The sequence below is a fragment of the Oryzias latipes genome, chromosome 17, assembly GCF_002234675.1.
Source record: "Oryzias latipes chromosome 17, ASM223467v1".
Taxonomy (NCBI): Eukaryota; Metazoa; Chordata; class Actinopteri; order Beloniformes; family Adrianichthyidae; genus Oryzias; species Oryzias latipes.
In genome coordinates, this window is record NC_019875.2 from 28,517,266 (window position 1) to 28,543,825 (window position 26,560).

The following is a 26,560-nucleotide window of genomic DNA, read 5'->3' on the forward strand; positions in this document are numbered from 1 at the left end:
AAATGACTCACTGGAGAATTTACTAAGTAGGACAATGTAACATAAACCATAAATTAATCCATTTAATCCACTTAATCTAAATATGGACCAAACACTGAAGCTTTTCTGTTTATTTATTGTATTCTCATCAAATTTGTTTGAAGAATAATATTAGCGTGTCTGAAAACGTTATTTCAAATCACAACATGGCAGTTAAACCAGAAAAAAAGTTTTCAACTTTTTGTAATGGAGAGACGACATAAAATAAAAAATATTGAGTGACTAATGGGGAAAGATTTCAATTTAGAAAGTCCAGAATACATGTTGAAAATGAAATTACCGTCCACAGATTTACTAGCAAAGAGGACTGAATTTATGAAATACTCTATGGTCATTCTTTGTTCCCTCACTTCCAGAGAAACAAAGATATATGTCCCCATCTCAAGTCTGGCCATTTACTTTTATTTCAGGCTTGAGCTCCTGTAATATCAGGGAGAGTGTCCAGAAGTTCTGAAGCCCTCAAATCTCTCCCCAGCTTCTCCCCGGCTTTGATTTAGTGCTGAAACGACTTTCTATCATAAAAAAAAGCTTGTTCTTTTTCTTTAAAGGAATATTATAAAGCCCAACAGCGTAAAAGCAGATTTAAAATGTTTTTTCTTGGTACAGAAGTTGTTTTTTTTTTTTTTAGTTTACAACACTGTATAGCCAAATTAGAAACACTATTTCCATCTACAACTTCCCTACTAAAGAGGGTAAAGGCAGATTATCTCTGGCTTTCCGACTTTACTTATCAATCTAGGATAAAATGCAGATATTTTGGGTTAAATTCCTGTTTTGTGTGCAACGTGTCTGGTTGTTTCAGAGCGTGGGTTGGCGTTACCAAGTTGGAGAATTAGCTTGAGATATATGTGTTGAAAGAACCTTGTCGGCTAAGATAAAACATTGGAAACTTCAGAATTTGGAGAGTTTGGAGAAAGGTAGAGAAGTAAATTACCATTTACAAATACTTTTCCCCACACATCATACCAAGTTTAGGCATTTTTCAGTTGTTGGTAAATTGTAGCTGGTCGTTGCACCAGCGTTGATGTGCTTTTGAAAGTATATTCTTGTTTATCATCCACATTGTTTATTCTCCTTGCGCTTTTATCAGAGCCTTAGCCTGCAAGGGGAGCCTGGCCTATCCCTCTGTCTTTCCCTTGGGCTGTTTAGAGAACTGTAAACAATACGATTAATAGCCCATGACTCATAAACGGCGTCTAAACAAACTCGGCAGCGGCTGACTGTACCCTGTAATGTGGATCTTTCTGGTGATATTTGCTCCCCACAAATCACTTTTTACATACATGAAATAATAATAAGCCAGATGTTTGCTTTAAATTCATAAAGTTGTCCTAAAACATCTACTTTGTTTTCTAAAATAGTGTAAAAGTGGCATTTTTATATTTAAAAATGACAGATTGAAGTTTCTCAACTGTTTGCATACATTTTTTGATTGACACAGGTCTATTCTTTTAGGGTTAGACCATTTGTTTTAAATACAACCATCCAATAATTTAGAAAAAACGTAGCTTGCACCAAGGCACAATTAGATTTGTCTCTGTTAAACATTGAATTTAGTGCCTCACAAGGGTTAATGAATCAAATAAATTACATGTTGTTTAGGTGGTTTAAAATAATTAAGTGCAAAATTAGAAGATCCTTCTAAGTAGAAAGAGTTTAGCAGAATAACTAGGAAACAATAGGATTAGCAAGAGAATATGGGAAACTGTTTCCCATTGTCATCCTCTATGATTCAACCAGTCAGTCCCTCAAATCACTCGGGGCTCATCTCTTCCAGCTGGAGGAGCATCCGGGCGGTGGAGCTGAGTAGGAGGCGGCCGGGAAGTTTTAGTGTTGGACTTTAGGAGATATTCTTTTACACTCACTGCCTGTTTTAATAAGTAAGCCTTCTGACTACTGAAGTGAACTTACACATATGCCTTTAGAGATGCTTCTCTTCTTTGCAGCATTAATTCATAAAGGTGCAGTAGATCTCCTCAGAGATGGTGGTCTTTGACAGGATAGTAGTAAAAAGTTGCAGAGACGTCTTGTAACTTTGACAAACAATTAAATAGATGGATATACGCATGTATTGTCATGTGAAGTAAAAAAAAAAAAGGGATAATTTAAACTTTTTTTTGTACTTTCCTCCAGTATGTGGACATAAAAGGTTGCTAACAAGGCAAGGTTCTATGCCTTGTTGTTTGCCATTTAATGTTGTCATTATTGACTGAAAATGGGACTAAATGGCCCCTCGCCCCTGGTGTTCCAAACAGGAAGTACCGGCTGGTTCCAAGAATCCGAAATCCCATAGACTTCTGTAAAGAAATAAACAGCTGTCACTCAGTCATTCTATTGGTCAAAATAACCATTCTTGCTCTGCAACCTTTCTTTTTTTCTTCTTGCTTTTCATCATTTTTTCATGATATTTTGTCCATAGTGCAAGTCATTCAAGTTATAAACCGGCCAATCCGATGGATCAATAAAAGTAGGCAGTCTTGTGTCAAATATTGGATACGTTTGATTGACAGTTATTGTGTGTACCCCTGTAGGGGTTTGGTCTTCCAAAAAGCTCGCTCCTGATTGGCGAAAGTGGTTGCCATAGAAAAGCTGATAAATGTAGACCGATGTGGACCAATCACTGCTTACTAACTATGTCTGGCTCCAACATGGCGGCATGTGCATGGCGAAAAAACATGGTGGCAATTCAATAACTTCATTTGGTTGTATCCGGAAGGAAACCATTTTCTATGGGTGACGTCACACGCGGCTCACTTCTCATTTACAGTCAATGGTTGTCTTTAAAAAAGGTCATGTTGGTGATTTCTGGAAAATACTTAAACCTTTTTCCATTTGTTTCTGTCTGGAGTACCAGCTTTGAGGTCTTTGTTAACTCAAGTGGTAGATTGTAGGTCAACTTCTTCCTGGTGCTGTTGTTTTTAATCTAGCTCCTTATTGGCATCTCAATTTAATGAGTTATTTTTGTTTTATTTCTGTCTATAATAAAGGTATTTACTTTGTTTCTCCTTCTGTCTTGACTTTGTCTTCACAACAAGATAATAGTGGCAATTGAGAAGCTTTTATGTGTGTTTGAACATGTTGCCTGCTTTTTGCTTATTTTATTCATCATTATTGTCATCAATGTAATATTCCTCTTTTTTTAGGTTTCTGAAGTGCATTCTTTGTTTGTCACAACAGCTGCCTATCCGTCTATCTTTCTGTCTGTCCGTCCCGTCAGAAAAAGGCACCAAACCACACTTAATGAAAAATCTATTTCTTTATTGTACAGAAAAATAGACACATTTAGCAATAAATATGGCATCAAGCATTACATTTGTTTAAAGATAAAAGCTATGGCATCCCTTATCTGAAAATGAAGCCAGTTTTCCTTCATATATAATAAATCGTATCAAAACTTTCTCGTAGATTTCAAAGCATAGCTACAGCTGGTTGAAGGGGACCAAATCCATTCAAGAGGTGATTTGGTTCCATTTTACCAGCTTTAGCAAAGCATTGTGGATTAGAGCGGGGGCACTCAGTGGACTCCAACATCAACCAAGTCAAAACGTTTTCCTCAATATCAGAATCTTGGATTTTATTGACACTTATTGACTTCAGAAATGACTCATCTCTCAACAAGTCTCCGATGATTAAACGTTTTCTTTCTCTTCATTTTTTACTTTCACTTGGTTTCTCACTTTCATTGTTTCTGTGTTCCCAAGTTGTTTGGCACTTCAGTCAAAACCAGCACAAACATACATTCTGTCACTTCTGCTGATATTTTTCTTTTCCTGTAAAAAGAATCTGTGCCAGTTCACCTTCAACAACAATTCTGACGTCAAAACACAGTTCCGGGTTTTGAGCCTAGCTATAATCACACCGCCGGTCTTAAATCAATGAGAAGACCAAGAGACATTTGTATAGCCAGAACCACATACTTCAACTATTTCTAGTACATTTTTAAACTCAACCTTAAACCAGTATTCTGATTCCCCAATTTGCAGATTTACATCAATGATCGATTTGTTTAGCTCTGTCCAATATTTGTTTGCTGCTTTGTTGGCATCACTTTTTCTGCTCCCAGATTATAGCAGCAAACTTTAACAAACCTCTTAATACTGAAACCTAACCAAAGCTTTGTGTATAGAATTTAAATGGATTATAATCCTCATATTCTCAAATCTCTATAGAGATTTTCTCTCTTTATAAGAAAGATCCATAATAGTTACAGTTTTATGAGGTTTTAAAAGTGGTTTTATAGGTATTATCTATTTAATTTTATTAAAGCACATTTCACTGCTGCACTGCTGAAATCCATAACCACAGATACTTTCTGCCAAGGCATGGACTACGATCTGAGAGTGACCAGCAACAGCTGACGGATAGACGGTGCAACTTGTAGACAAGTTAGAGGTCAACATAAGGCCAGCTTATGTGACACCAGAGACAGGTCTATTTGTAACACACACACATGCACATTCACGCTTGCTCACTTACATTCTGTCATTCAGAGTCAGGTGGGCAGGCTACTCACCTCATCTAAAGGCCATAACAGGGCAAAAGTATGAGGGATGACAAGCACTTAACATTTGATAATGTCAGCATCTGCTGTGTTTGTCACTCAGATAGGAGGTCACTGCTATTGCGGGACCTGGGTGAAACATAAAGTGCTGTTGGACGCGTCTGACATCTCTGAAGAGACATTAATCCAAAAAAAACAAACAAACGATCAAATGATGAAAAACATCAAAACTCCAGCAAAAGACTAGGCTGAGTTGGCGTTTTCATGGTAAATGCAAATTAAAATGTGGTTTTTGAAGACATGCGACCTTCACTTTTTACTTTTTTATAGTTGACCTACTTTGAATAAACTTTTTTTAAATCGGTTTTATCAACAGTGTACTTTTTATGCTTCAAGAAACGTTACAAATACATTGAAAAACAACTTCATAAAAGTAGCATTTAATATAAATTGTCGTCATACTTGTTTTTTTCTAAAACTTTAATTATTTTTAAACATAGTCTTCACAAAAGGGATTTTTACATTTTAAACAACTTGTTGATACAAAATTCTTGCAAAGTTGCTATAATAATTAATTTAATCCCAAAACACCAATTAGGTAATTTCTTAATAAAGGTTTCTTTCCCCCATAATCCTAGTTTACTTTTATTCTGGGATTGAAACTGAAGAAATGTTTAAGTTAAAAGAATTATAAGCGTATACATTTTATTAAAGTCAGCATAAACCTGTTCTGTAATCTTAGAGGTGTATGTGAAAGCTCTAGATATGAATACCTCTACCACCTCTCCCCCCATTGCCCTATTTCTCTCTCCGCCTATGTCCATATTCTTTTGTCTTTATTTGTTTAAAGCGGACAACAATTGGAATCAGCTGACGGGCCAGAGTTGACCCTGATCCCGCATTGTGGGTTTTTTGATGGTCTAATCTAGCTGCCATGCAGCCCAGCAAAGCATTTGGCAAGCATAGCAAACATGAACAATGAGGAAAGGAGTCAGAGGAAGGGAGGGGCGCTGGGGGGGGGGGGGGGGGGGGTGATGTGGTGCAGCAGTTTGGTTAAGGGTACAGGCAACACACGGCGTTGGCACCTAGCTGCACGATGCTGCCCCAGCAGCATTGGCAGCAGATTCATTACTTCTTTTTTTCTGCTTTCTCAGCATCATGCTTCTGCTCAATCATTTCCCCCTCTTGTGAAGCAGCAATGTTAGAGTTTGTGTTCAAGTCGCCTAGCTTCCTAGTCATCCGACCCCCACCCCCCCCCCCGTGGCATGAGCGCTGAAAAAGATTATAGTATTAATAGTTAGAAAAGGCTCATGCGTACCACAACTTGCTGACTGAAGTTGATGTGAAGTTGCAGCAGAGCTGTAATGCAGCAAAATCACCCAATGATGAAAAACTGCCTCTGTTCACATGCAGGGTTTTACACAGGAGAGCTGCTCATAGTTTCACTTAAATTGTGTATTAAAAATCACATTTCTTAGATGAGAAGACCAAAACATGATTACAACTAATTTGGGCCACGTTACATATTTAACCACCAAACTGTTTCCAAATCTCTAACGATAGATTTTTATTGGCCAGGTCAGCTTGTTTGAGAAAGCAGTAAGTTCCCCTCAGCAGTTACTGCTGCAGTGAGACTGCCCAGATACAGTATAGCGAATGTATGAGTCTTACCATTCACACTCTTGCCTTTACCGTACTCTGTCCGTTATACCTTTTTTTTTTTAATCTGACAGCCTGAGGCTGCCCAACATTACCCTCTCAAAACGAAGACTCGCACCTCACCGAGAATACATACTTCTTTACATTCCATAGCTTTCATATCTTCATATGGGTACATAAAGAAGTATGTACCCCAGGGAAGTAATTGTAGTCACAAAATTTTCTCACCTTTTGCCAAGGTCGGGAAGTTATGAGCAGAGCTTTTTTTTTTTTTTCTTCTTCGTCGTCGTTTTCTCTCCCAAGTATGGTAGTAGTCTGCACTGAAAGGTGACTTTGAGTAAATTCAGTTCAACACCCAAGGCTTTTCCTTTGGTTGCCATGTAAGGTTGAGCAGTCGGTCCCCCCGCCCCTGAACGTAAGAGAGATGTTGTAGTCCATACCAGAGTCAACTGTCCCAGTGACCCCTACTGTCCTTCAGGAGGTGTAGAGCAAAGAAACAACTCCCCTTTTCAAAGCTGTAAAAACTTTTTTTTTTTTAGAAAAAAAGTTGATTAAAAAGAACAAAAAAAAGCAAGGAAGACCATTAAAGGATCGAAGGTGGATTCACTCTTCAGAGATGAGGAACAGTTTTCTGGCAGCATTGGTAGACTTGTGTTTTATCTTCCAGCGTCTCCCTTTCCCATGTACCTGTTCTGCGCTTGTCTCTTGTGTCGGCATGGTCCTTGGTGCCTAACTGGAGCGCTTGCTGATGTTTCAAAGAGTGTGATTTAGCTGAACAGGAAGCTATTGTGAGCAGGATTTGGGCTCTACGCACAGAGGCAGGCCATAGGTCACATGAAGGCGCTAATGCCCACTCAGCACTTGTGGATTGGTCCCAGCGATACCCCACCACTCATCCACTGCCACAACTATCACAACCACCCTTCTCTCTGTCACCTCCCTTTATACTTTTTCTTTTTAACTTTTTTTCTTACATGCCTTTTTTTTTGTCAAGTAAAACCTAAACTACAACCAGTTGTTGTGTTTCAGAGGGTTGAACAGATCAATAATTATTTGCAAGGTAGCGAGAATTGTTCAGCGAGTCTCTAATGAATCTTTGCTCCAGAGCAGCACATTCCACAAGTCAGCTCTGCCTCCGATCATGCTCAGCTAGCTGGCAGGCTAAGGAAATTAGTCTGAAGTACAAAAAGAGAACATCGTCTGGGAAATTAGCTTGAATTGAGGTGGTTCAAGCTAGGTACTAGACACGTTGAAGTGAAAAGCTGCAATGTTTTTGCTTTTGGAGGCTTTGGAATGGTGATGAGCGAGGGTTTAGCTGAAGGTGACAGTTGTTCCCTGCACAAAGATAGCACCGAGGAGGTGGATAAGTCTGGTCCTAAAGGTGTGACGTCCTGCTTAGGAAATGTCACAGCTGTTCGAGAGCGTGAGCGTGAAATTCCTTCCTACACACTATTGAATGGAGTTTTGGGAACACGGACCAGCAAATTAGCCCGGTGATTGTCGTGTCTCCTCTGATTCTGGGGGTTAGTACTGCAACATTGTGTGCCATGTATGGTTTCTCATTCTAAAGCAGTTAATTATGGATCCAGATAGAGAAGAAAACTGGGTTACTACCCTAAGTGCTGTGAGTTTCTGTCAGTGACACACATATTCTCATCCAACCATTGCTGCCCCATGCCCCCTGCCTTCCCCCACATCTGTGTTAATGCACTTCTGACAGCTGTGTGCTGCCAATCCGCTTTTCCTTCAGTACAGGACGGATGACCTGCCTGCTGTTCATTATTCCAATGCTTCGTCATCTCCCTGGTCCTCAGCCTTTTGCTCCAGTAGCTGCTGCACCTTGGTCTCAATAGGACTGAATTCTCTCACATTTGCCTCTCGTCAGTTGTAAACTGCAGTGACCAACCACACCCCACTGGCCAATTATCAGCTGGTTGGGTAAAAAACACACAAAAAGAGAAATTAAGTACTAAAAAAAAGCAAGAAGTCCGAATCATTTTAGTATCCTTTTGCAACGTTGGCAACGGCATCTTGAAGGGAATCAGACGCAGAGGGTGGACTTTGGATGAGGAAATATCTCCACATCATAGCAGGTCTAAGTTGACAAGTCCATCTTTAGATAGTGGCAGAGTTGCAGCCATGAAGCTTAATGAGCCAAAGAGCTCCACTGCTGCAGCGTGTTCGGCCAGTGAAGGGAACACAAGAGAGGAAGATGAGAGGGAGGGGAAAAGAATAAGATGAGTGAGATAGAGGAGAGTGCAAAAACTGGGATAAAATCCATGTGGAACTTAGCAACTCCCCAACCTCCCTTTTCCCTGCCGTAACTCTTCTTGCATCCTTTTTTTCTCCATACTTGTTCTTCTTTAAAAAAAAAAAAAACCTTCATTGGAGCAAAAGAAGGAAGCCAAAAGGTTTTGTCAGGTTAAGTTCTGTCCCAGTAACGCTGCTTCTGCAGAACGGTGCATTCCAGTCCCTTCTTTAATTCTGCGACTTACAGGCAAACCATGCAGTTAAAAAACTGATCGAGTCCAAAGAAGAGGGAGATAAAGACAGGACGAAGACACGAAGACCCGTCAGCCGTAAACTTCGTCCAAAAGCGAAGGAAGAGCAAATATTACCTGTCAGATCAGTTTCTTTTCTGAGCTGCTCCTCCTCTCTTCCCCTATTCTGGTGTTCTTCCCGTAGTGAGGAGAGAGCCGTAATGACCTAGAGAGCGCTCCAGCTGCTGCAGCCATCGTGTGCGCCTGCTGCATGCGTGACTCGCTGAATCAGCTTCTATGATTTGGGGGAGGAGGGTAGATGGAGAGCAGATTGAGTACCGGAGTTGGGGAGGGGAGATGGTGCTGGTGATGGGAAGGGGTGGGGTGGGGGGGGAAGCGGCATGCATACACACACATTTCCCACTCCAACACCCTACACCTTTACAGGAGGAGGACGTAGAGCTCTCATGAAGAGCTGCCATTTGGAGAAAAATGGGAGGCAGGGAAAGGAAGGAGGGGTGGGAAAAAAAATCTGCAGTATTCTCCTCTTCGTCATGTGCTTCTTGAGGTAGAAAGCTGGGAGGATGCCCCTGATCGCTGGCGGAGGCAGAAAGTATGCAAGGCGCACTCGCGCTGCCTTTTTCTTATTTCATCCGTACACGCTGCACAGTTTCATCCCAAAAGGCAATATTTTGTTTTAGAACTTTTTTTACAGCAGTTAAGATAAGAAGTTTACTGAGACACTATTATCATAAACACTTTTGAATTAAACAGTGGTCTCCCAACCTCTGCAGTGAGGGAATCTTAACCATCGAAGTAAATTTTTATTTTGAAGTAAAACAGGATATGATCATTTTGTTGTTTTTTTTTTTTTTTTTTTTTTGCTGAAATCTTAAATCTGTAAGTTTTTTTGTCCTCCATTTTTATGGATGCAGCAAGCACGCAGCAACAGAGTCACCTTTATACCAGAAATAGAGATGCTGCTGCATTTCTGAGGGCAGAGGCTATAGAAAGAACACAGTGGCAGTAAGTCAGGGGCAAGAGACCGGCCAGACACTATCTTTCTGCCTCACACTGTGTTCGAGGTATGCTATGCCGAACGCTTGTAGGAAGCCAAGCATTTCAAACATGCCTCAACCCCCATTTTGCTACTCTGCTCCTGTGTCTTGTCTCACCGTCTCCGTGACCATATTTAGTCAAGCGGTGCAAAAAATAGTTCCCATTGCTCTCCACTCAGATCTTCTCCTGTGCAGACCCCCCTCTGTATCACCCCCCTCAGCAACTGTTTGCTCCGGGAAGCCTCCCCTTCACATCCCAACATATCGATTCCAACAGCCTGGAAGAAGAGACCAGCGCTAGGCCAGCTAGCCACTGCTACCATTTACTGTCTTTATTTTTAGTGGCTCCAAATAAAGTGGTCTTCTTGTGCTTACATTTGTATATTCCTAAAATCACCCCCCTCAATCTGCTGCTATATATCCTTACCTTTCTGATAGCACCCACTCAGCCCCCACGTCCCTCTGACCCTCTTTAGTCTTTGTCACTCTTTTTCCAAATGAAGCTGAAGCTCACACTTTAGCTTTTGTCTTGTTAGCACTAAACTTAAAGAACCGCTCTGATTAATATTTTGTTTTTGGTGTTTTTACATGTTCATTTTTCTCATTATGGAGGACATATAATTAGAAAATTAAGCTTTAGATTGCATTTCTGTGGATTTCTTTATTCAAATCATTGTGAATCAGGAAAAATTATGTTCGAACGTGTGTTGCACATGTCGAAAAAAAAAAAACGCTTGTCAGGCCACATTCTCCTTGCTCTGCTCCATTCTGATCAACCACTTGTAGACGAGTAGATCCATGTACTTTGTCATTTTCCTCATCTGGCTCAAAACTGTACAGCTGGGTAGCGCAAACCCTGCTCGCTATTTTGTTTGCATTGATAATGTAAAGCTGGTGTGGTATAGAGGCTGGAAAAGCCATGTCACAAAGCCACTACGTACATTTTGGGCATTTTCCACGCAGTAAATGTTGGTCTTTGGCGATACATGCGTGATATACGTAGTTCATCAGTGTTTATTGAGTTCGACATTCGTCAATGTTCGCAGATATTCGTCGACCAACGGGTCTTAATATGAAATCAGTTTTGAGCTGTTCAAAATTTTTGGTCGAGTGAGAATTACGCAGTTTACGCCCCCCCCATGGCAATGGTCCTGCCCACCACTCAGAGGTAAATTTCTAACAACTACTTCTCTGCAGAAACTTTATCTTAGAACACAACTAGGGCTCCACGATATGAGGAAAGCTCGCGATATTAGTGATCAATATTGTGATGATGATATAACTTGCGTCACATGAACAAATAGCAAAACAACCAAAAACATCATTCCCATTTCACTGCAACAGTTTAAAAATTATACTCCAAATGACTATCGTCTACATAGTAGGGGAACATCTAACATAAAAGGGTTCCATCCGATTGGTCAAATACGTAAAAGGATTTATTTGATTTCTTAAATACTTCAAGCTGCCATTAGATTGTTTTAGCACATTTAGGGTAGGCTTTTATTGCAATTTTTGCTGTCTTTTGTGATATTCATATTGCACAGATATCGCGATAACAATACATTTGCAATTTATTGTTCAGGCCTAAAACCAACAGTTTTTATTTTTTATTTTAGCTAAAAACGACATGTTTATAATTAAAAGGCGACTGGGAATGCTTTTAAAATAGCTCAAAAGATGACCGGAGCGGGTTTTTAACTACATTTTGCAAGTATGTAACAGCAGGAGTAATGCACCAAAGTGTATTGATTTTTAGAAAACAGGAAGTAGAGTTTTTGCCAAGCCTATATTTATGTCCAGCGCTGTTGAGCATCAGAAGACTAGTCGGCAGGCTTACCTTTAAGGCACTGGAGTATTTGAATTGCTCTCTCTGCTTTTTGAGTTCTCATTAATTTCAAGGGTCTTTTTCAAGCTTTCCCGAGGCGCGGCCACTAAAGAATCTGCTTAATTAGTCGGTCTCATCGCAGAGCACATCTATACTGTACGAATGTAATGTCCTGGATACCCTCCCATCTTCTAACTTGATCTGTTTTTAACCTTCTTTGTCTAAAACAAAAATAATAATGTTTCTGTTCTACCCCATGTCTTATACTTTACGATCCTTTTTTAAGGTAACAAAGCAGAAATCAAACTGTGAAATGAAAGTTGTGTTGAACAAAATGATAAAAACTCATGAAGTAAATTTTTTTATGAGGCCCAAAAATCTCCGGTTCTTAATTTGATCTTCCTTTTTACAAGCTCACAGTCATTTTGCAGTCATTGAAACTTGTTTTGCAGGTCCTTTTTCATAGTGGAGGTTATTCTGTGTGTTTATGTGTGAAATAAACTTAATATATTGTTATATTGTCTTTTTAGTAGTTAAAAGGAACTAGCATTTATGTGATAAGAAGTACTTTGTTCAAGGCTTTGCTTTACGTGGCAGGTCAAGGTGAATGAATAAAACTGAAATGTCCTCATGCTCTGCAGTCTTCATACTCAACCAGGAATAAGCCACTTGATATGAAAATACTAAATGTGTTTTATATTTTTCACTTAAGTGCATAATCAAGTCTACATGTGAAAGAGTCTATTTCCTCTGTTTTTTGAGTGATTATTTTATGTGTTAATCATAACACTACGAATGCATCTGTTCTCTTTCAGCAGACTTTGACAAAGTTCACTTCAGTTCAACACCGTTAGCAAATCAGAATTAGAAGTACCGGTACTTTATTGATCCCACACGTGGGAAATTTGTGCGTTACCGTAGCAGTTAACATAAGAAAGAATGGGATAATATAAAAATAATAATTTAAAAAAAAAGTAGCAGAAATGTAAATAAATAAGGAGGTGTAGTTTAAAGACTATTTACAAAAAGTTAACAATGTGCAAAATGTGCAAAAATGTGAAAAAGTAATCTGTTACACTGTGAGGTATGATAGAGTAGAATTGTGTTGGGTAAGAAAGATTTCCTGTCCTCTGCCGGTTCCAAGCCCGGTTTGAGAAGGTTGCGTCAGGAAGGGCATCCGGCGTAAAACATTGCCAAATTTACCATGCGACTTGTTCGCTGTGGCGACCCCTGATGGGAGAAGCCGAAAGTGGAAGAAGAAAGATTTCCTGTATCGGGCAGTTTTGTAGCAGAGCTGTCTGAGCCTCATAGAGAATAAGCTCCGCTGTTTGTCCAGAACAGGGTGGCCACCACAGACGGGTAGAAGATCTCCAGCATCTTGCTGCACACATTGAAGGACTTCAGCTTCCTTAGGAAGTAGAGTCTGCTGCAGACCTTTTGGTACACAGCAGTACTGTTGTTCCTCCAGCTCAGTCTGCTGTCGATAGTAACTCCCAGGCATTTGTAGTCCTCCACCACTTCCACATCGCTGCCCAGGATGCAGAAAGGCTGCAAGACTCTGTCTCTTTCCTTAGGAAGTCAATCATCATCTCCCTGGTTTTGTCCACGTTGAGCTGCAGGTGATTCTCTCCAGCCCACCCCACAAATCCGTCCACTAGCCTCCTGCACTCTTTCTTGCTTAATTTACACCCCACTGCGACAGAGTCATCAGAAAATTTCTGTAAGTAAATAAAAACAGAAATCAACCAAAATGGGTTTTTGGACACTTTTTGTAGCTTTTTGTGCAGCCGCCCCTTACGAAGGACTGGACTTTGCTAAAAGTGAAGAGAATAAAGTTTTGTTGTTTGCAGATGACATTGTGGTTTATAGTGAAAGCGGGGAGCAGGTACAGTAACATCTAGAGAGGTGGAGGTTTGCTCGGTAACAGAGAGAAATAAAGGTCAGCTGTGCAAGAATGAGTATCTGTGTGTAAACTGGAATGACTTCAGTAATACATTGAGATTACAGGGCAAAGAAGGTGTAGAACTTTAAGTTGGTTCAGAAACAGAGGCTTTGTTAACAGACAGGAGCCAGAGCAGATGATCTTGTGGTTCTTTTTTGGGAGTGACCAGGATGGATAGCTTACACAGTAAGCTTTCTAAAAATGATTTTATTTATTTTCCTTTCTTTTAATTAAATAATTCAAAAAGAAATTTATGAATGTGATTGGTTACACCCTACCAGCACCAGCCAATAGGAGTTGTTATTAAAAAAAAAACATATATGTGAAACTTTGTCACTTTGAAGTTGTGTCCTTGTTCAGTGAAACTCTACTCAAGATTTTAGTCTCATTACTGATCCCAACTGAGGTTGCCCTTATATGCTGTGAATGTGCCCCCTTTAGGTTTCCACTCTGCTTGTTGTAGGCACCCAACCCGCAAGTTTAATCTCAGCCACATCCCGCGGTTCCATCTGTTCCTGAAACACAGCAAAATGGCGTATTTCTCTTTTTAATGATTAATAGCAGAGGGCTAAATGTTTTACGGTGCAGTTAATCGAATCAAGAGGGGTCCACCACTGGGTTTTCTTTGTTTTTACTGGATGATGATGTTTTTAATGGATTTGAACTGAAGCTTTTTTTTTTTTTTTACAAACACCTCTCCCCCTCCCCCCAATTCCCCCTTATTTTTAACAGTATCTTTATTCGACAGATTTGGTGCATTTACAAATTTAGCTTTTTCAAAACCTTTCTTATCAGTGCCTCTTCTTTTGTTTCCCCTTCCAGTCGTTTGTCTCTCGTCTCCTTCACTCTCCTCCTCCTTCATCTCTTCGCACAGTGCATCATGTGAAGAGGTGAAGCCGTTAAGCACTTGGAGAAATAAAAGTGATTTATGAATGGACCAACCTACCTGGCTGCTGGAGGGGGAAGCCAGTGGCAGTCGGTCTGTGATCCAGCAGCCCTTTGTTCCCTCTAGTCTCACTGCAGGGGAAGCCTCTCTGCTTCTCCTGCCTTTGCTCTTCTACCGTACCTTCCTCATGCAATAGTTTCCAATTTACTGAGTTCAAAAATACATAAACCTGTACGACCTGCAAAATCCCCTTTCAGGGACGTACATCCATAGTGTGCAGCTTTATGATTTTTGCATTCAAGCCTATCAACTTAGTAAATGGTTGCACATCGTTCTGGTTATACAGTTATGTTGACCCTGATGCTATTTGTTTTTTCTTTATTGAAAATTTCCATTTTTATGTCTCCGATCTCCAATACAGTTGGTTTAGTTGGTCACCATCAAACAGGATTCTCAGAAGATCCGTTCATCAAGCGATACATGATCATTAAGTTGTCTAACTTAAACCCCACTTTTTCTTAATGTGATTTGTTTTCAGTGTCAGACACAGAATCTGTTATGTTTCTGTAAAGGTATTCTTTGATTGCCATGAAATCTGTGGTTTCTGAGCCGCCAGTTTGCTGCAGCACACCCGGTTGAACCATTCCCCCACCAGTTGAAGCTCTCCCAGTAATCACCTCTCTGGATGAGCTGGGGCCAGTCCAACAAATCAGTCAAAACATGCTTCAGTCCCCTTGTGACCTATCAGAGCACCCAGATTTTCTCAAGGGCTGGGACAAAAAAGGCGCTGAGCCAATAGATAAGCCTAGTCTCGTTGTAATGGCCTGTCTATGCTGCTTCATTCAGAGTCCGTCCTACCAGCACATTTTGGGGCAATGTGGGGTGGGGAACGTGTAGGAATGGATGGATGGATGGATGGATGAGGGAAAAATATTTCTGGATGGATAGATTAGGAGAGATGGAGGAAGAGTAGAGCCCTTACTGATGCAACTCAAGGACAAGGGGAGCTTTTGGGAATGGAAACTGTAACAAGCAAAAAGAAAATCTTTCATTGTGAGGCCAATGTAATCATGCCCCCTCCCACCCTCTTTTTGTTGTTTTTCTTCACTCACTTGCCAAACCTAGAAAGAACGAGATTTATTTGTGGCACTTTAAGTGCCTCAGCAATGCAGGTAATAAATCGGGCAGTGAGGTGAGGTACTTCCACTGCACAGCTGTCAGGCAGCTTTAGTGCTGTCTTCCCTGTTTAAGAATTTGTGTAGTCCCACTGATGTGACGTATTGGAATAAGTAAAATTAATTGCTCGGATATTTGATGATACATAAATATCAATGATTTCCCTTTGGTTTTCCCCATGAATATTTTATAGTGTTTTTTTTTTCTATTGTTGTTGTAAATCCTACAGTGGGATAGACATAGTTTTACACCCCACAAAAACTATGTCAATAGTGCTTTGAAATCATTACACTTTCGTCATGTTTTTATCCCAGTAGAGCCATGCCAGGAAACTGTTGATCAGAATGATTAAGAATCACTTATTTTAAATTTATTAAATGTTGTGTTCAGTTCTATTTTTAATATTAATTTCTTTGCTCTGCTAAGATTTGGTAAGACTGAGCTACTAAATCTAGTAGAACAACTACCTCCTTCAGGAATAAGGCAACAGATTTGAAATTGTTTTGAACTGTTCCTGACTGTGGAGAGTTGGTTAAAACCGTCAAAAGTGCCAATGAAACCTGTATAGGAATAAAATCCTTACTCTCGTGCACCTGTACCGGGGGTTGAGTCCTATAGGTGAGGCTGGTTTTGGGGTCGTTCGGGCCTGTGTAGGGTCATAAAAAGAGATCCGACCACATTGTCAGTGGGGAGCGCAGGTCTTTTCAAATCCCTTGAGGCTTCTACGGTCACCTCAAGGGGCGTCATGAAAATGAAATTGTCGAGTGTGTGGTAAGTGAAGCATTTGTAAGGATGATGTAAGTAATTGCTCACAGCACGGCCTCAGAAAAAAATGTGCATGAACATTTTTACTCTTTAGGCTCACCGAACGGGATATTTTTTGTGGGCCACCTGCATTCCTCTTACAGGTTTCCCCCTTTTTTGCCCGCAGGACGCACTTATCTACCTGTAAGGGCAGTTGCGACAAGAAAGTTTTTTGTCTTTACAAAAGATACAAAAAAAGACAGCTTCCTTAATACACGCCATGCAAATTAACAATATGTTAAAATTGTATTCATTTACACTCCATCCAGGAAATAGTGAAGTATTGTTAGTTTAAACAGTGTACATTAGGCCTGCACAATAAATCGCAAGTTTATCGTGGCAATATCAAGCTGTGCAATACTCAAATCGCAAAAGACGGTGAAAATCGAGTTAAATGGTTACCTTAAATGTGCTAAAACAATCTTAAGGCAGCCTAAAGTATTTAATGAATCAAATAAATCTCTTTTTGCATTTGACCAATTGGATGGAGCCCTTTTATGTTAGATGTTAACCTCCTATGTAGACAAGGGTCATTTGGAGTAAAGTTTAAGATATGTTGCCTCTTATTTGAATTAACCTGTTGCAGTGAAATGGAAATATTTTTTTTCTTTCACTATTTCTTCATGTATTTCAAGTTATATCATATTGAAGCGATTCTGTAGCATTGTTAAAAATAAAAGTCAAAACCAGAAATGCTTTTTCATTTTCAAAATGAAGCTGCATTTTTTGACCCAAAATGAAAATGAAAAAGCAATCCACCAAAATGCTTTTGTTTTTTTTTTGGATGTTAAAATGCAATCCCCTCTTTGCATTTTCCTTTTAATTATGACACAGAATGAGCGATGTTTAAGAAGAAAATGAAAAAGCAGTTTGAAGTATTGAATTTTCAATTTAATTTTGAGTCATTTGATGCAGTTACATTTTGAAAATGAAAAAACATTTCTGTTAATCCATTTAATTGTCAAATTATACATTTCTAAATGAATTTTGCTACACATTTACCAGAGAACTGTTTGAAAATGAAATGTCAAATACCATTTTCTTTATCATTTTAATTAAGTGACAGAATAATTACTGTTGAACAATAAAATGAAAAAGCATTTTGGTGGATTGCTTTTTCTTTTTCATTTTGAGACAAAAAATGCAGCTTCATTTTGAAAATGAAAAAGCATTTCTGGTTTTGACTTTTATTTTTATTTATGCTACAGAATGGCCTCCATAATCGTCATTGCAATTTGATCATTAATATAGCAAATTGCGGGTCTTCCTCATATTGTGCAGCCATAGTATTGATGCTATACATGGATGCTTAGTTTATCAAAACTCACATTTGTTTCTGGCACTAGTATTACCCACTGTAATGCATTTTTTTGCGAGACATTCAGGCCTCTGCTGAAATCCAACCAAGCTTTGTTGTTGAATAATGCAGGCCATGTTACCTCAGTAAGCTGTGCAGATGCCACAGCCAGACAGTGGCTGTCATGTAAACATAGTATGACGAGTTGGAGAGGTTAAACCTTTATTCTGTTGTTTTGGTCTGAGACGAAATGGCACAAAGAATTTTTCTGTGCAAAATGTATTAATCTTGGAAGATTTTTGACATTTACATCGATATATTTGCATTTTTTTGGACCCTCTGGTGAATCTTAAGAAATGTCTGTAATGAAGAGACTCTCACAGGTTGAATTCAGGGAAATGTTTGGGTGAAAAATATGGGTGTTTTTGTGAAACATTGAGATGTTAAAAAATGTGATTTGTAATGAGGTTGGCGATCATGAAAGCCCCTTATATGGTGACAGTAGCAGAGTGGATGTGGAACAAAGGATCTACAGAGCAGGAAGATTCTCCTTCGCTCTCCAGAAGTCCATCCTCTGGATCAGCTTTCTAGTGTGGATATTTGTTAGGAATAGAAAGCCTTTCCTTTAAAAGGACATAAAGAAGTTTGTGTTAATAATGTGTCATGGATATGTTTTAGGATTGAAGCTGTTGTTTTTAAAGATATTTAATATGGATGGGTGAGAACACTTACAGTATCTTAATATAAATGCTTTTTTTGGCTTTCTTAGATTTAGATTGTTGTGTGGAGGAACACCACGGAAATGGACATGATTTTGGGGCTTAATAATGAAGTACTAAAGATGAATTGATGTTCAGGTGATAGTGGAGATAAAACATTTCCGTTCTGCTTTGGTAACAGAAGGGTTAACTCGATTAATCCACTGAAACATTATTTTCCTTTTTTTCTGATCAGTTAGTCTTTCTGCAGAACAGAGGTCAGGTCAGACTTTCATACACTTGTAAACACAAAGCTATAACAATAGTCCAATGTGAAGGAAGGGGTTTGGTTTAATATCACTGACAGTTTTATACTAATTATTTTCCCATCCAGCTGCTGCTGACTGACAGTGTTCAACATTGTATTCAGAATAGAGGTAAAGGGTAGATCTGAAAGTCTGCTCACATGAGTACAGTGGGGCAAAAAAGTAGTTAGCCACTAGTTGTGCAAGTTTCCCCACTTAAAAAGATGAGAGAGGCCTGTAATTTACATCATAGGTATACCTCAACTATGAGAGAAAAAAATAGAAAAAAAAATTACAGGCCTCTCTCATCTTTTTCAGTGGGATAACTTGTACAGTTGGTGGCTGACTAAATACTTTTTTGCCCCGCTGCAGAGCATAGTGTTATTTTTTAAAGAGAAGTACCAGTCTGGCTCCCTTTGCTGTATTTTCAGCTGGAGTATGAGGTTTTGATTTTATCAGAAAGCTTCAAGATTGTGCAAATCTGAAGATCCTGCTGTTATCTTCTGGAATGACAAACTAAGCTTCTTTTCTTATCCTGACCCTTTTTGCTTTTTCTTTGAAAACGAACAGCCTCTCACTGGTTCATCTTTACCCTCTCTTCACTTTTTACGAGGCAGATATTTGTAAGATATTTAAGTTATTTAAACAAAAGCTAAGGCCAATGTGAGATGCACGCACTAATGACGAACAGGTGATGCTGTTGTTAGGTGACCCTTACGCCATACTTACTGACCTTCCGCGAATAATGCACACTCAGGGTGGGCACGTGATATGTTAGTGCAGGTGTCACCAACACGGTGCCCGCGGGCACCCGGTCGCCCGCAAGGACCACATGAGTCGCCCGCGGGCCTGTTCCAAAAATAGCACATCTCATAGAGAGCTGCGTCTAAAAATTAATTTTGTTCTGTTGCTATTATTTTTTTAATCACACTTGTATGTATATAGATTTAAAAAATACTATCTTAAAAATACTTTAAGGTTAACGCGCACAATATTTACCTATGGGCAGTAAAGTAGAGCTTGTGGGATGTGGAGAGTAAGCTAGCGGGCGCTGTATGCACTTTCGTACCCCAAAAACATGGCAGAAAAAAGAAAGAAAACGTATCTCTTTCACAGTGAATGGGAAGAGGAGTTCTTTTTTACGACTGTAAAAGAAACCTGCGTGTGTCTGATTTGCGGGACGACCGTGGCGACAGCAAAACGGCACAATGTGGAGAGACATTTCAATACGTGTCACAAAAGCTACCATGATAAATATCCACCTGCAAGCGCCCTACGGGCAGAAAAAGCCCGTGAGCTAAAGACCGCTCTGGGTAAGCAACAGTCTTTTTTTACGAGGCCGGCCAAAAACTCACAAAAAGCATCCGAAGCCTCGTTTAGAGCTACACATTTTCTGATCAAGAAAAAAAAGGCATTTACAGATGGAGAAGTTGTCAAAGAAGCGATGTTATTAATTGCTAACACTGTATTTAAAGACGAGAAAAATGGAAGCGACCTAATCTCCACTCTTTCCGACGTCCAACTGGGGGCATCTACGATGGCAAGACGAGTATCAGCTATGTCCAGTAACTTGGTCGATCAGTTGGAGCAGGATCTGGCGAAGTGCAAGTGGTTTAGCCTCCAGTGCGATGAGTCCGTGGACAGCAGCAGTACAGCGCAGTTATTGGTTTTTATCCGGATGGTGTTTAATGATTTCTCCACAAAAGAAGAACTCCTGACACTACTGCCCTTAAAGACAACTACGAGAGGAGTTGACATTTATAACACGGTGAAGGAGTTTTTCGTGCAGAAAAAGGTGCCATTGGAAAAGCTGGTAGCGGTGACAACAGACGGGGCTCCTGCTATGGTCGGCCGACAGACAGGTTTCATCGCTCACTGTAAACGTGACCCAGACTTCCCCAAATTTCTGCATTACCATTGCATCATTCACCAGCAGGCGTTGTGTGCGAAAGTGATCGGCTTTGGGCACGTGATGACTCCCGTTGTGAAAATCATAAACAACATCCGCTCCAAAGCAAAGCAGCACAGGATTTTCAAGGTACTATTAGAGGAGATGTCAGCAGAATATGGGGACCTACTGCTACACACAGAAATCAGATGGCTCAGCAGAGGACGAGTTTTGCATCGTTTTTTGTCTCTTTTGCGTGAAATCAAAGAGTTCATGCAGTCCAAAGGCGAAGATGTCTCACTGCTAGAGGACACAGAGTGGACACTTGACCTTGCATTTTTGGTGGACATTACTGGGAAACTAAACCTCCTGAACTGCCAGCTGCAAGGCAAAGGTAAGACTGTTGTCGATATGATAAGTGCTTTAAATGCATTTAAAGCCAAAATGAATGCATTCTCTGCAGATTTACAGAGAAAAAAAGTTCTGCACTTTCCCTCTGTGCAGTCAGTGCTGAAAGACAATGCTTCTGCATCTGAGACATTTGAAAAAGTGGCAGAAAAGTACATTGAAGTAATAAACAGACTTGGGCAAGAGTTTGAGAATAGGTTTTGTGACCTTCATCAGCTTGAACCATGTGTGTTCTTCATTTCCAACCCTTTCATGAATGGGGACACAACATGCTTTGCTGAGCAGTTAAGTGCAACGTTCAACTTGGATGCTGGACAGGTGGAGATTGAAATTATAACATTGCAAAATGATCTCCATCTCAAAGCCTACCAGGCTGCACCAAACTTTTGGCGCCTTGTTGACACAGAGAAGTACAGTGGAGTATGCACAGCAGCCATGAAGGTTGCCAGCCTGTTTGGCTCAACCTATCTCTGTGAATCAGCATTTTCTGACATGAACTTCATCAAAAACAAACACAGAACACGCCTCACTGATGCACATCTGAGAGACTCACTCACAGTTGCAGTGTCAAGTTACACACCAGATTACAACACACTGGTGAACAGCATGCAATGCCAGTCTTCCCACTAACCAAGGACGGATACCAGATGTAGTCAGTGACAACATGGTAGTGCCATGGCAAAGTTGAATTAAAATATTGAAGAATTGTGTTCAATTTAAAAGTGTGTTCATGACATTTAAAAGTTATAATTTTGTTAAACATAACACAGACTTGGCCATTAGTTCAAAATGTGAAATAAAAAATGTATTACATATTTAAAAATATGTAAGTTGATTTTGTTTAACATTACATAATTGTTAACTTTTTGAAACATGTTGCAACATAGTTCATGATTTGTTAACAGGGCATGTCAGTGGCTTGTGCAAATGGGATATTTTTTGCTAAAATGTAGTGATGTAAGTGATCATCTGAAAATGTAACAAATACTGTGATTAATAGAGATAAAGTGTTGAATATTGATATCTGTTTCCCACCTTGTTGTCATTTTTGATAATCATTGTTAGAAATCATTAACATGATCAGTGTTTTTACATAGGTGAGTATTACTAATCATTATAAATAATGTATAACTAAAGGCAAACTGAGCAAATTTGTTATTTCAGAAGAGCGTATCAAACTGGTAGCCCTTCGTATGATTCAGTAACCGTGAAGTAGCTCTCAGTTTCAAAAAGGTTGGTGACCCCTGTGTTAGTGCATCCATAAGACGCCTGTAGGATGTCCACACAAACTACACATTCGTCGTCTGCTTTCCGTTACGCTGTCTCATTTCTTATGACGTATGCGTGATCCTGTCATATGGTTAAGTTTCACCCTACAGGCTCACCACGCGGTCTATGACCTTGCCACCCATGTGCCCAGTGCAGGTTTTCTGTTAGTATATATCCACAGGTACAGTTGTGACTTAAAGCTTAAACTGTAGATGTTCTCTAAAGAATTCTCGCTTGGTGCCTCATCCGGCTGTCTGCTGGTTGTTTGCCTCCATCTTTCCGTTTAGAAAAACGTGTGTTGGGCAGAACTGTGGTTTTACAGTCTTGGGAGTGGATGGTTGCTTCCTTTGTTACGTTGTGATACAAAGTGTGTATTGTGAAAAAAATCGATGCATTCTTATATTTGATGTACCTGTAAGCAGCAGTGTCTCTTTGTCGTTCCGTGTGCACTCTCACATTTGCAAGACTCACCTTTCTCATCATTAGCTTTATAAAGCATTCCCTGAAAACAGATGGGCTTTTGATGACTAATTCCAAATGCAGCGTATGACTCTTCTGTCTTGTGCTTGAAGGCATAGTTAATGACAGACGCTACGCCAAACACGTCTCCCTCATCAGCGTAACCACATGTTCGTGTGCAACCTTTAGTCTCAGGCTGAGTGTTCTGGACCGTCCAGAGTCGCTGTCCCTCTGATGCTCGCTTCCTGCTGGAATAACTGACCACTACACAGGTGGCTGTCAGCCAGGCGGGGTGCAGAAGGAGAGCCCTGTCGGCCCCCAACATTCACACACACACACACACGATTAAGTGTGCACACACTTCCACTGTGATAATAGTCAACACAACCAGACCCCAGGGCACGAAAGGCCTTCCCAGTCAATGACAAATTGGAACCCAAAACAAGGCTGGTGTATTTCTCTTGAGGGATTCTGGAGATCTCTCACAGGGTGACCCAGTTCAGTCATGTCTTCCCTGTTCTCTTACCACCTTCCTGTCGGTCCACCTGCATTCAGACCAGTGTTCACTCCATCATTACGACCTCACTCACTGCTAACATCACCAACAAGGGTTTAAAACCAGTTTCATTCATTCTTAATTTACCCTTGTTTTTTTTTTTTTGCTTTTCCAGCAAGTATTTTAACTGCAGTGCAGCAATACCAGTATGAGGGATTAATATTAATGCCTGCCCATTTGCCCCAGCGTGGAAGAGGCCCTGTCAATCAAAGCTTCCTCTGAAGGGGCTGTCAGTTGCAGCAAACACATCTTTGGCAGTCAGGTGTTTAGATCTGACACTGGAAGGGCCTGCAGGGTTCTTCTATTACAGCATGTTTGGAATCATTGGGAAATATTTCCATCTAATCACATCCCTCCAAAATGCTGTTGAGGGGTGATTAGAGTTAAATGAGATCTGATGCACAACGTAACATGTGCAAATGAGTAAAAACAAAACCTTGTTTACCTAAAAAAGTAAAGGTATTTTTTTATCAAACAGGAACATTAATCATAAATCCCTTATGAGATGAAAAACCCACCGTATGCGGGCAAATAAACCCATAGCGACACGTTCTAAATGTGGGTTTCCGTTTTGTTTTTTTCCCCCTCCATCCGAGCGCTACATCTCTGCATTAAGTACTCAGAGATTGCTACAAGCAATGCAGGTGGGTACGGAACAGTGCAGTGAGAGGCGAGGGGAGTGATCAGCGTTCTGCACTCTTCATCTCTGCAGCAGAACAGCAGCCTGCAAACCACCATCCCAACACTGGAGATGATCGGCTCTTCCTCTGTGTCCCCCTTTCTCTGCCTTTAGTTTTCATTTATTTACATCCTTAAAGACACGTCATCATTTTATATACTTTATATTCACATATTAAAGTGAAAAAGCAACTTTTGTGTTTAGCTTTAGTTGAAAAATGCCAATGAAGCACTGGTATTCGGGGCTGAACAAGTTTTCCTTCCAGCATTGCTGCTTTATTGCTCTTTAAAGTGAATGTAATCAATGGCTGCTTTGTGTCTTTTAAATATCTTCTTTGATCATTTATATGATTTCTATCAATGCTGTTTTTTTCTTAAATTTTATTAGAGGATTAAAATACAGTAAAAAAAAAAGTACAAATCCTCAGACAGTTGACTGCTCAAAGTAATTCTAAGAATTTAAATGATAGAATGAATAATATAACTCTGCAGCTTTTCTTCTACATGGTTTTACCTGCAATACTTTGCTGCATCACTGAGTCATTTTATGCTCAGTACCTACAGCAATTTTACGAGACAAAATCTTATCTCAAACATTATCTTTAACTGCTTTCATCCACTGCTGTTTCCTTTAATGTTTCTGCATTTTGCTGGCCGCTTATAGATTTTATTATTGTGAAAATGTAGTAATCTGGAAGTTGTAACCACCAGGTTTGTGTGTTCTCCACATTGATGATAGTATTGAGTTTAGTGAGTTTACATTTTAGCAACAAAAAACATTAGGAACCTAATCCTATTGCGTTTTCAGATTTATGAGTGAATTGGGAAAGTATATTTATTGAAAAGAGCTTACTTGAGGTATTTAGTTTTCTCAGGATGTAGGAAATAAATATCTAATTTTTTAGTTTAAAAAAAAAAAAACCTCAGCTTTTAATCGGTTTTGATTAAACAAATTGACTGCAGAGAAAACAGTTCCAACTTCAAATGAATTATGGCATAAGTCAGGTTTACGGCTGAAGTGGGATACTGCCTAGACACCCATTAGCAGCAGATCAGCTTTCCCCTTCATCACACATTCTCTAAGTGACATTTATGGTTGGATTACTAAAATCAATCATTAAATCCCACCTCCGATGGAAATCATGCTTTTGGAGTTTTTGACATGTACTTAAAAATTCATTTCATTTTTTTCAGTTTTTTTTTTTTTTTTTTTTTTTGCTTTTAAATTGCTGTCAATCAAACTGTAGCAACGACGACGCTCAGTTTGAATTAATGAGCTGTTGGGATGTCCAAAAAAGTCCAAAGTGTGTTTTCCACATTTGTGTTCTCTCTTTGACCGAGTTTGAAGGCTTGCTGTCCCACATTAACCAAAGCAGGTAAAAATAAAAACAAAAATCAAATCAGGGGACCTTTATTTTTTATTGCCTGGTTGAAAATTGGAAATATATATTAAAGTTCAGGAGGCCCAAGCAGGCCGGTACTGTTGGGAGATTTGGTTCAGATGGTGCCAAATCACCCCCCACTGCTGGAATTGCGCTGTGCGCCGCACCCGTCGCCCAGATTGTGTTTGTACTATTGACTTAACACTGAAACTGGCCGTCTCTACCGCGCGAATCGCGTTTGGTGAGAACGCAGTGTAACCGTAACCCGTAATCCTAACCGTAACCCTTCCTTTGGGTCCGTGCGGCCAAGAAAAACGTTCAGCACTGGCCACGCGTATTTTCCTAATATGTGCCCTCAATGGTCAGGAAAACGCCCCAAAAACATGATTTTCATTGGAGTTGGTCTTTTGAAGTAGTTTTTTGAAAAATCTCTAGAAAAAACTTTGAGGTGAAAACTCAAAGTTTTAATTAATTGAAAGTTCTTTCCTGTTTAGCTTAAATTGTTGAGTTTTCGTATAACTAAACTATCTGAAAGAAAAAATTAAATGATCAACGTTTGACTAGAATAATAGAGTATTTTAGATTATAAACCAGCACCGGTGACTTTGAGTCCCACAGTTTAAGCTCTCTGCTGCCGGCTGTTCCTCCTCAACAAAACAGTTTCATAAGGGAAGAACTGAATGGACGCATTTAAATCCATCAAGTGCTGTTTTGCCTTACAATGGTCGCTGCTTTTGCACTTCATCAAGGCAAATAAGAAACTTGCAGCTTAATCTAAATAACAGTGTGCTTAGTAAAGAAAATTCTCCTCATGTTATATTTTATCATCATGTGCAAAAACTAGATTTACCGTGGACTTAAACTGTGTATTGAAGCGTGTTGTGTAACATGATTGTTTCTTTGTGCGTCCGATCTCATTACTCCCTTCTCTCTGTGTTTTCCACGCAGCGCCATGCGAGTGCTGCTATCCAAGCTCCCGAGACCATGGATTGTGGATGAAAAGAAGGACGACGGCTACACCGCACTGCATCTCGCCGCCCTCAACAACCACGTGGAGGTGGCTGAGCTGCTGGTGCACCAGGTAGCAGCAGCTCCACGCACTGAAATCCCAACTTTAACTGTTGATGGAGCTTTTGTCAGAGACGTGAAGGATTCTTGAGAAAAGGTGCCCTACAACACGTCAAACGTTGACGTCAGTGTTTACTCAGAGATTCCCTCAGCGCTACTGCATCAGTTCATCCTCCAGC

General features: G+C 39.9%; 1 protein-coding gene and 2 non-coding genes across 10 annotated transcripts in view; 1 reads left to right on the plus strand and 2 right to left on the minus strand.

Annotated features, from left to right (window-relative positions):
• Positions 1-26,560, plus strand: part of mib1 (mindbomb E3 ubiquitin protein ligase 1) — a 54,694-nt gene that overhangs the window by 16,836 nt on the left and 11,298 nt on the right. For all 8 annotated transcript variants that reach the window (XM_004079420.4, XM_023965398.1, XM_011487021.3 and 5 more), the window contains one exon: positions 26,262-26,394. In XM_004079420.4, the coding sequence (XP_004079468.1) occupies positions 26,262-26,394 (133 nt within the window). The remainder of the gene's footprint in view (positions 1-26,261; positions 26,395-26,560) is intronic.
• mir133-1 (microRNA 133-1) lies at positions 3,438-3,544 on the minus strand. The gene has a single exon (NR_107188.1). It is a non-coding gene; the product is annotated as a microRNA 133-1 (primary transcript).
• Positions 6,308-6,408, minus strand: mir1-2 (microRNA 1-2). Its single transcript, NR_107189.1, has one exon. It is a non-coding gene; the product is annotated as a microRNA 1-2 (primary transcript).